The following is an 11180-nucleotide window of genomic DNA, read 5'->3' as shown; positions in this document are numbered from 1 at the left end:
AGAAGGTTTGCAAGCATGACTTTCTGCTGCGGAATGCACCGCCATGGCTTTGAGAGAGGCTGGGCTAGTAAAGCTTTAAACTAGACAAAGCTAGGAAACTTCTGCAGCTTCGGGGAATTAGGTTTCCTGACTTCTCAACTTCACTCTCCCGTGTAATAAATATAGGGGTGTGCAATGCCTAGCCTGAAAACACAGTTAGGACCTGATTGTGATTTTGAAGGATTGATTTAATACAGTTGCCATGGCTGCAAATTTAGAGATGTCCGCCAGCCACTTTCACAGAAGTTCCTGTAAATGCATTGGAAGGTTGATCGATGGCTCTGTCATCATTACGTTTTATTTTTAAAAAACAGGACACAAAGCAGGGTTTTATTTTTGAAAATAAACAAATTATGAAAAAAAGTTTTAAGAATGATCACAAAGATTTTCCATTACACTCCTATCCTCAGATCTCCCCACTCCAAAACCTTACACGCACGTTAATTTAGCTAACTCTTTTTTGCAGCATCGTTAGTACGCTGCTTAGCCCTAAGCCATAATCACCTCTCATTCCTTAGAAAATCTATTGCCAAGAAATGAGACATACCTCACTGGTTCAGAAACCACCATATCTTTAGCTCCTGCTAGCTCGGAGCACTGGAGGGCAATCTGTTTCACTTAGCTGGTCTGTGCACCTTCTACCTTCTTTTTAGATTATAAAGTTAGGTAAATTACTTACAACAGGTGCTCTGCTAGTCCCAGCATACAGCCCCTCATTTTGTCTGCGTTGGCCTCCATCCCTGAGTGAACAGCCGAATATGGGGGCATATGAGCAAGGGCTTTATTGCCGCTTTAGCGCCACTTTTTGCCTCTATCACCCTATCAGCAAGCTGTCACTAACAGGCGTTAGCGACAGCTTTCTAGCGATAGCGGCCGGTTTTCCAATTGCCTTGCATGCCAGCGATAATTATCGCTAATGACATGCAAGGTAGGCGTTCCCAACTAAAAGTGACTGAAAACAGTCGCTAACACAACTACCCCCTATTAGCAACGCAGGCAGATCGATAAAAAAAGTCGCGCTAAGCGCGATTATTGCTGGATTTTAACACCTGTTAAAATCCTGACTTAGCCATTGTTTTCGATTGGAGGTGGATTTTACGGCTGAATCCTCACGTGCCTATTAGCGACCTTTTCCTTAGCGATGGGAATTCATCGCTGGTATTCACGCGTTATTGATGGAGAATCGCCGCTATCGCTGGTTTATTATCGCCTTGGAGATAAACATTGATAATAACGCGTTATCTCCGCGATCTACACCAGCGATAGCCGGCGATAAAAAATACACCGCTAAGCGCGCTTTGCGATGTTTATTGCGAGTCCTTGCTAATATGGCCCATGGTTTCCAGAATGTGCATCTTTTGAATGGAAAGAACTGATGGTGATGTGCATAATGGAACCTTGACAGAGGGGCAAAGGGTCATTGAGGCGAGCATCTACATTTGCCCTCTTTCGGACTTAACTTATGTTACACATATTTTTTGCCTATTTGACATCCAGATCAAGATTTACTTCATACTGCAAAGTACTTGACGCGTTACTGTAAAGAGTCGTTGTTCATTGCATGCATGTTCCATCGTTCCAGCAAAGTGAAACTCTTAAGTGCTATCAACATTTGCTGTCTATCCTATCCTTGATGTCTTTCATAGCCTAAACAAATACACTTCTTCACAGTCGATTTCATTAGAGAAAGTTCTTATTAGAGCCCGGTACTCCAGACTCTACATTCAAACACAAGGGGCATATCTATTATTTTATTTACATTTGAAGAGGAGTTGGCCTAGCGGCTAGGGCGGTCGACCTCGAATCTGAGGAACTGGGTTGGAGTCTCGGCAATGATGCTGAACATCCTGTGATTGTGGCCAAATCACTTAATCTCCCCGTGCCTAACAAAAATGTGATGCTATGTAGAGCGCTCTGATACCCGATTCGGGTCAAGTTCGAGCTATGTAAAACTCTGTAAAATAAAAAACATTTAAAGAGGTTGGACTAATTTTTTCCCCTTTTGGGGCAGAGCATTCTGTCCATGGCTCAATGTGTTGTGAGCCAGTAATTGCTTAGTGCTGCATGATGGCATTATGGGAGGTTTGTGCAGGGTGAGTGGTCGATCTGCTGGGAGGTGACTGGCGTCCACAGCAGCAAGGAGTAGCGAAGCTGTCAGACATGCTGACCATCCCTCACCTTGATAAGTAGACTTTTACCATAGTGTCAGTTACCTGGATTGTTGTTTGGAAGAAAGCAAGGGTCTGTCTGTAGAACAAGGAAGTGGGGCGGGGGGATCTTGATGATTTCAAATTGGTGGGTCTGCAGTTTTCTCTAACACACCGCATAGAAAGCATTGTCCTGAAGTTATACTTGTGATTGTAGAAGACCATTATGCTACAAGACTCTCATGTTGTCTCGAAGACCCGGAGCCTCGTTGCGGGGCAATTACGACTTTCCCACTCCACACCCTCAACTCAGGCCCATGATGGCTACTTTGTTGCACACAATTGCAGGCAATAACAATGAAATTGCATTTAAAAATTTACAATAAAAGAGCAGCTTTTCTAAAATCATAAAAATACAGATTTTTTTGGCGCCCTATGATCATAGAAATGTATACCTTTTGGATGTTTGTCTGTGGGTTTGAATTGTATTACGTGCAATTAATTTTAGCACATATGATGCAAATGCCGATTTATTGAGAATATGTATCCACTTCTAAATGTTGTACTGCTCGTCCACACTAAAGTAGATCAGTGGGCAACCAAAGAAAAAAACCCAAAGGACAGAAGAAAAGTGAGTGCTTACAGTAAAAAATAAAATGTAAAATAAAACTTAAAGGAAAAAGTATAAAAGAAAAAAGGTACACCCGGAAGTAGAAATGTACAGAGTGTTAAAGATGAGAATATGCCATAGATTTAATTTTGTAGTAGAGAATATGAAACATCCCTGTTCACTATCATCTTGTAAAGTAATGAATGTAGAAATGCCTATGCAAAGAGCAACACGAGAGCCAATTTCACCGCAGTATTGCTGGGGCCCAGGTGAAATGCTCAGATATAAACTGTCCACAGTCATAGAATTAACTCTATTAAGACAGCATCTACTGATTATAAGAAAAAGAGCTGCATCACATAGCACATAACATCCATCACAAGGGAGGGAGAGGACATAAAATGAGTTGGTGAATATGAAAGGATCATTTTAACTGCCGTCCACATACTGATCCAACAATAATGTGAATTTATTATTATACATTAATATAATACAATATTATTTATACTGCATTATTATACAAAAAGGTTTCAGCATGCCAGGACGGAGTTAAAAAAATCTAGGGGCAGATTTATAAGGCCCTTGCGCCTCATTTACGCCGCCGTTGCGCCACTTTTGTGACGCAGCGGTGGCGCAAATCCTGTGCCATGGTGCGGGGTATTTACAACGTGACGCATCTGCGAGATGCGTCACGTTGTAAAGCCCTGCGCCACATGTAGGCGTTCCGGCGCAGGAACGCCTCCTAAAAGTGGCTGAGTGAAATCTACAAGATTTCACTCAGTCACTTTTAAGGCCATGCTGCGTCAAAACCCTGCGCCTGCTTGAAGCAGGCGTAAGGATTGACGCAGCATGTTAGGGATAGGGCACCCCCGAGCCTTGCTGGAGCTGCGTCGCGCTTGCGACGCAACTCCAGCAATGCGCCGCCTTTCCGACGGGGGATGCGTCACGCATCTGCCCATCCGAGCGCCACGGTGCGCCGCATTGTAAATGCGGCGCATCAGTGGTGGCGCACGGGTGGGCAGATGCGTTGCAACTCTTCTGGCGCATCTCTGCTGATTAGCAGAGATGCGCCAGCAGTCGTAAATCTGCCCCCTAGACTCCCATCAAATCCAGGACAATTGGTCATCCTAGGCCCACTCCCCTGTCATAGGAGGATTTCCATCCAGGTTACATCACTCAAGTGGAAACTGTGAAAGTAAGAATGCACCAAATATTTTACTTCGTCTTACAGTTTATTTTGACCTTGAGAAATATTGTTCTGTAAAGTGACCTTGCAAAACTGTGTGTCTCCGACGGACAACAAGAAGTTTGAAGCAGTAGAGAATTGACAGGAAGACAATCAGGTTCTAAAATCAGATTGTCGCTCAAAGACTAACTCGTCTTTGTAGAGACTCTGCTAGGCAGGCCTGAACTTCATCTCAGAGTGTTTGTAGGAATAGTGGCTTCCTTTGCCCGTCCGCCAGTCAACGCCATCAGCTTTATTGTGGTCAGGGCCCAGCCAGTATTTTCCATTTAAATTGGAAGTGTGACAACCGTTGTACCACCAGGCACCCTTGAAGGACTCGGCACAGTTAAGGTCATGCTTATCGTTGTCTTGGTCTTTTGTTGAGAAGGGGCTGCCCTTATGGTGCGATAAAGAGTCACCTACGAAAAGATAATAACAGCAGTAAGTAAGGCACTTTTCTAACGGGACGTTTAATCACAAGCAAAACCTTCTTTGCAAGGAAATCAGACCTTCTAAAAAAGCATTGGAAGATGTCCATACCATAGTGTTTATTGATAAGAAATTCTGCTATACCCCTTATTTTGGGTACATTTATATAGTATAACAATGCTTCAGCTTTTGACACAGAGGCTTCAGCTATTTCAAACCACACAATTATTCAAGCATTGGCAAATCCAATAGGTCTGGCTGTACATGACTCCTTTTCACATTGTCAATTCTTATTTTGTTTTTTGTAATTCTTTTTGCAATACTTTATTTTTGGAGCAGTTGGTCGGCCCTCTTCAGTAAAGAAAATACCATGCACTAAAGGCAAAAATATCTGAGACTCACTATGAATACCTGCTTCCTCCCTGGGAAGATAATGGACCGAAACTTACGAATCTCCACAGAATCTCCATACGAGTTAACGAGGATCATAAGGTAAAATCCCTGAAATAGGGAAAACCTGCCAAACTAGGAAGTGTTAGATCCTCTTACCCAATTTCATCGATTTGTCCTATTAACCACGTGGGTGTTCCGCCGAAATAGAAAAAACTCAAAAATATAGTGAGACAGAATATAAAAGGTACACATATTTTTTTAGGAATACAATATCATTTTCTGAAGTATTGTTATATATAATATTGTTTCATTAAATATAGCTGTATCAAATATTGCTTTTTAATTAATTGAATAATGATTAGTTATTGAAATATTACAAGGTATTACTATTACTATAATATTTGTATTTCATTCTGTTACTGTAGTTTGTAATTCTTAACGTGAATTTCTTTGTAATGATTTAATTAGAAATATTTAGGTTGGGAGCAGGTTTTTCGTTTTGTAGGGATTTAGGGCGGGAAGTTATTTAAAATGTGAATTATTTATTTCAAATAATTATAGATTTTTTGATGCAATGCCATTTAATAACTTAGGGGTCGATTATGTTGGCGGGCGGATCGCCACTGCCCGTATGGCGGTAGAGATCTACCTGCCAATGATCACCGCCCACCTACCATTTCCCCCCGCGACATTACGATGGAGGGGGGGACCCCGGCAGACAGAAAGACTGTCCGCCGGTTTTCCGCCGGTCGGAAAAGGGCTCACATATGGTGGAGGTGTCTGCAAGACACCGCCATCCATATTATGATGTGCGGCGGTGCATGGCTTTCCATGGCGGAGACCCCGCCATGGAAAGCAAGGTGGAGATCACTGGCGGGCCCCCAGGATGTTGGGGGGTGCTCATGGGGGGTACCTATGATACCACCCTGCATTTGCATGCACAAGGTGGCAGGCACCACGCGGTGCCTGCCACGTTGTGCATGCAAATGCACAATATGCCTTTTTTACATTGTGGTGTGTGCTGCTGACAGCACCGCCCGTCGCAATGTAAAAAATGCGGGATGCCCCCGCCAGTGTGGCGGGCGCATCCTAATTTGAATCACAGGACCGCCGCACATATGGCGGGCGGTCCCCTTTGCCGTTACGGTGGCAGGCGGACTTTGTCCGCCCGCCATCGTAATGGACCTCTTAATCATTTATGTAGAATAATTGATTGCTTTTTCAATTATTTGTTGTTTTCGCCTGATTAATCGGCTATTTAATTATGAAATTATTTAAATATAATAATAATTTGAATTGTGTTATCTGATAATTAACTTAATATTATCATTGTTTCATTTTTATAATTTTTTTTAATTAATCTTAATTGTCTGGTAGAATGTTTGGGTAGTAGGGAGGGAAGAGTAGTAATCATAAAAATATAAAAACAATTCTATTTATTTTGCAAGTTATTTGTAATATAAAAATTGCATTTTTACAATCTAATTTGATTGATATTTAAGATATAGATATATATATTTGTGTTTTAAATATGTTTAATTTTAAACTATAATTAATTCTTTTTAAAAAAAAATAGGAGTTGGAATAGTAAGTTTGACCCATCGGAGGTCCAAAACCTTTCCGACATTTGCTTACTTTGGGGTAGTAATAGTAAATTTAAACCCTTCAAAGCCTAACACTCTCCCTACTGTTGCTCTGATTGAAGTGGAATAGTAAATCTAACCCCTCAAAAGTCCAACACTTTCCCTACTATTGCTTGGATTGAAGTGGGAATAATAAACCTAACCCCTTCAAGTTTCAACACTTTCCCTAATGATGCCTTGATTGGAGTGGGAATACTAAATATAACCTCTCCAAAAACTACACTTTCCCTGCTTCTGTTTAGATAGGAGTGGAATAGTAAATGTGATGCCTCTGAAGTCTAACACTTTCCCCACTGCTGCTCAAAATAGAGTATGTTTGGTAAATCTAAAACCTCCAAAGTCCAGCACTGTCGCTGCTTTTGCTGATGTTGGAGAGAGAATACTAAATTTAACCCCTCTAAAGACAAACACTTGCTCTACTGTAGCTCAAATTGGAGTGGGAATATGTTAGACCTGGCACCTTGGCGTGAGTCTCCCTTGCACTTTTTGTCGCTGTGCCTCATGTGTTTTGCTGGTGTTGGCTGCTCAGAGCACTGTGCCACTGCCAACCAGTGCCACAGTGCAAGTGCTCCCTATATAAAATGTATATGTTGATTGCATTCCATAATTGGCTTATTTGGTTTACTGTCAGACCCCAGTAAAGTGCACCAGGAGTGCCAGGGCTTGTAAATGCGAATGCTGCTGGTGGGCTTGCAGCACTAGTTGTGCCACCCACAGAAGCGGCCTGATAAAATGTGTCTAAGGTCTGCCATTGCAGAACCTGCGTGCAGTCTGGTACTGTCATGCTGACTGGGCAAGTGCACCCACTTGCCAGTCCCTAAACCTTCCCTTTACTTCATGTGAGTCACCCCTATGGTAGGCCCGAGGGCAGGGTGCATTGTAAGCATAAGGTAGGACAAGCCTGGTGTGTGTGGCATGTCCTAATAGTGAATTACAGCCATTTTTGTTTTTCACTATTGTAAGGCTACCTGTTCTCATAGGCCAGAATGGGCTGTTAAGATTGTTACATCCTATGATCCTAACAGACCCAGGGAACATGGTAGAAAATCGAGTTTAGTATGCCTGAACTCAGAAAAATAAAATACATCTTTTAGCAAAGTTTATTTTAATGTTTTGTGTTTGCAAATGCCACTTTTAGAAAGTTGGCATTTGCTTGCTGTTACAATTAAAAGAAAGATACATAGTCCAGGTACTATCTGCATATATTGCATGAAAGTTGTTGTTAATGCATTTTACTATCTTCATGACTTGCACAAAAGTACATTGTTTTTGCATTTTCATATTTTCATTAATTTGATGAGGGGGGGATGTGTTGTAATCTAGGAAGTTATAATGCATCTACTCTCTGTTTCTGTCCTTGCCTTGCTGCTCAGTCTGTGTGATGTCATCGGAATGTTGGGTGTGTTTGAGTGGAAGGAAAGATCAGTTGGTGATGGGCTGAGCAGCAGGGAGGCTGCTCCTGGTGGGGCATTGAAGAAGGCCTATCATGAGGCTTAATATGGATCTTATCTAAAGAATAAAACAACGATCCTAAACTACATCACCTGGACTATGTATCTTTCTTTTAATTGTAACACTTGCCTAACTATTGCAGCCCGCCTCTGCGCTGATGTGTATCTGCTGTCTGGTTTGTGTGAGTGGGAGGGCTGGGGAATTCCAAGAGACAGTCTGGGCAGCCAGGTGGTGAATAGGAAGATTAAACCAGGTTGGGTGGGAGGAGTGCACCTGGACTCTGAATAGGGCTGTGGTCTGCCACCACAATGCAGGCTCCACCTCCTGTGGAGCGTCTAATGTCTCTGCCCTGCACACTGAAAGCAGAAACCTGCATCATGTCAACAAAGTGCTCAGAAACCGGACCAAACTAGGCAAGGGCCCCCTGGCCGGCAAGAACAAAAGAATTGCACTATAAGTATTGGGACCCTGCTCCCAAGAAATTAGATCCTGCTAACAAGATGAACCTCTGCCTGAGGGGAAGGAACCGCGAAAGCTGTAGGAGGAGTACTGTCCCTGGCCTGTGGGTTTGGCCAGCAGTGGTTGCCTTGCTGCTGAAGGAGAGGAGAAAGATTGCTGAGAAACTTTATTTCAACTTGTGCTTTTAAGATCTCCAAGGGCTTGTGACTGAGCCTGCCCCCTGAACGAAGTCCCAGGACCAGTGGACTTCACCCCCTTAAGAACCGCCGCCGAGAACAGCCGTTCTCACTGTAAAGCCGAAGCCGAGAGAAGTGTGCGCCTCCTAGATTGGCGCGTACACTGGAAAGCCTGTGCCCAGCTATCTGGCCCGAAAAACGCGACTAAGGCCCCCCTACGAGCCGTAGCTCGCACCGTGAAGGAAGGACTTCATGCCGCACTTTGATTTCCCCTCTCCACATCGTACTGCTCAAGCGCGCCCCCCTACCCCTGTTGTGGGCGGGCTGCGGCGCGTAGAGTGGCTGGGTACGTCGCTCACAATCGGAGCGTACTGCCTGCTTCGCACCACGCTTGAAGAAAAGGCGCCGCTCACAAGGTACGGCTCGTACGCCGCAACGAATAGCCAGAGCACCGTACCTAAGCACCATCCCCTCGAACAACGCGACTGAGGCCCCCTACGAGCCGTAGCTCGCACCGTAACAGGAGGACATCGCAACGTACAACGCGCTGGGATTTACCGCATCGTCCATGACGTTCTTTCAAAGACAAGGTACTGTGTACGTTAAAGCACCGCAGGGTGTACGCTTCGCACCAGAGCGTCTGCAGCGTTTGTGAGCCTCGTTCCTAAGCACCGCAGGGTGTACGCTTCGCACCGGAGCGTCTGCAGCGCTTGTGAGACCCGTTCCTAAGCTTTGCTTGTCCCCGTACGAACCGTACAAAGAGGAACGAGCCACACAGAACCTTAACCTTACGCTTGAACCAAGAACTGCTTAATGCCAATAAGTATTGTGGGCCCTGTTTTCGTTATTGGGTCTTGTGCTAAGTCTTATTATATAAAATAATTATTTTTGATAAACCCAGTGTGGAGTCCATTTGTGGTGTTGTCGCTGAGTTACTGTATGTGGTCACAAATGCTTAACCATTGCGCCCTGAGATAAGCCTTATCTGCTCGCGCCAAGCTAAATAGAGGGTGAGCAGGGGTAGTGTTGGGAGTGTAACCCCTTACCCTGACTAGAGGAGAGGATCCCTGCTTGACACAAGTACCTACCTGTGCCAACCAGAAATCCCCAATTCTAACATTGGTGGTCAGCGGTGAGGATTCTGAATTTGCATTTGTGATTCATGTACAGTGATTTGGTAAACGCCATTTAGTGAGTTCAGACCAATAATGCAGCCACATACTTTTTCAACTTGCCAAGAAATCTCCATTTTTGAAGAATCATGCCTGGTTCAGTCATTGTTGAAAAAGCGCCATCTGTAGTCTCTGAAAGCGAAGAAGTAGAATGGGAAGAGGAGAGACTAGAGAGCTACACCAAGGCCCAGCTGAAGGGCTTCTGCAAAAAGTTCAAAGTTCCCCATGCTGGATGCAAGGTCAAAGCAGACCTACTCAAGGCGCTGAAAGCCTGGATTGAGTCAAGGTCCCCTGAGGATGTGGTAGTAGTTGAACCACCAGAAAGCGTCCATAGCTTTGGCAGAGGCCTGTCACCAGAAGAGTTGGCAGAAAGGAAAGAAACCAGGATGCATGAAATGGAGATGGCAAAGCTCAAATTGAATGGGCAACTGGAGCTGGAAAGCAAAAAGCTGGCTCTGGAAGAAAGAAGAATCCAAATGGAGCATGACATGAAGTTGAGGGAATTAGATCTAAAAGCTAAAAGGTTAGAGTCTACTTCCTCTGGTGGCAGCACACCATCAGTGCAGGTAGAATCAAGGGTGTACATATCAAAACATGTAGTAAAATAATTTTTTAAGAATGATGACATAGGGCAGTGGTTCAAAGCCTATGAGGTAGCCATGTCTTCCCACCGGGTCCCTGAGAAGGATTGGGGAGCAGGGTTGTGGGGACGGTTCCTTAGTGAGGGGTTGGACACACTGCTAGACTTGCCTTCAGATGATTATAATTCTTATCCCCATATGAAAGCAGCTTTGATGACTAGGTATGGGTTGACCCCTGAGTTGTATAGGCAAAGGTTCAGGGGTTGCACAAAGATTCCAAACAGTACGTATGTTGAGGATGTAACTTTTTTTTGCAGAGCACTGGATGGTTGGGTGAAGGGTAGTAAGGTTGATGATTTTCAAGGGCTTCTTGATTTAATGGCATGGGAGCACTTGTCTAGTAACTGTTTTTCTGAGCTACGCCAGCACCTGATTGATAGTAGGCTGACTAACCCTAGAAAGCTTGCTGAGGAGGCGGACCGCTGGGTCAGTACCAGGGTCCACAAGGGTCTCATGGGAGACTCCGCCAAAGGTGGGCAGGGTCCCCAACAGAAGAGTGGGGGGGACGGGGGAAACCAGAGGGAGTTCCAAAGAAGGCCCCAAAGTAATCCCCAAGGGAACCAAGGGAAAGGTTCTCAGCCTCCCCCACCCCAGAAACCGACCGGGGCCCCGACAGGTCCACCTGTTCAAAAGGGGCCCATCAAATGTTACAAGTGTGGTAACATGGGTCATTTTGTCTCTGATTTAAAGTGTCCTTTGTTTGGTAAACCAGCACCCACTGGTGCTCCGCCCCGGCAGATGGCTAGTGTAGCCTTGGGGGAGGAGAGGGCAGTCCAAGGTGGGTGGGGTCCCGC

The 11180-nt window shown here is 44.5% G+C and overlaps 1 protein-coding gene across 2 annotated transcripts in view; it reads right to left on the bottom strand.

Annotated features, from left to right (window-relative positions):
* Nucleotides 1–4009: 4009 nt before the first annotated feature.
* Nucleotides 4010–11180, bottom strand: part of LOC146868566 (ficolin-1-like) — a 292230-nt gene continuing 285059 nt past the window's right edge. For both annotated transcript variants that reach the window (XM_085611321.1, XM_085611331.1), the window contains one exon: nt 4010–4440. In XM_085611321.1, the coding sequence (XP_085467447.1) occupies nt 4193–4440 (248 nt within the window). In that variant the 3' untranslated portion in view covers nt 4010–4192. The remainder of the gene's footprint in view (nt 4441–11180) is intronic.

Source organism: Triturus cristatus, chromosome 1_2, assembly GCF_964204655.1.
Source record: "Triturus cristatus chromosome 1_2, aTriCri1.1, whole genome shotgun sequence".
NCBI classification, from domain to species: domain Eukaryota; kingdom Metazoa; phylum Chordata; class Amphibia; order Caudata; family Salamandridae; genus Triturus; species Triturus cristatus.
This window is presented reverse-complemented; position numbering and strand designations above follow the sequence as displayed.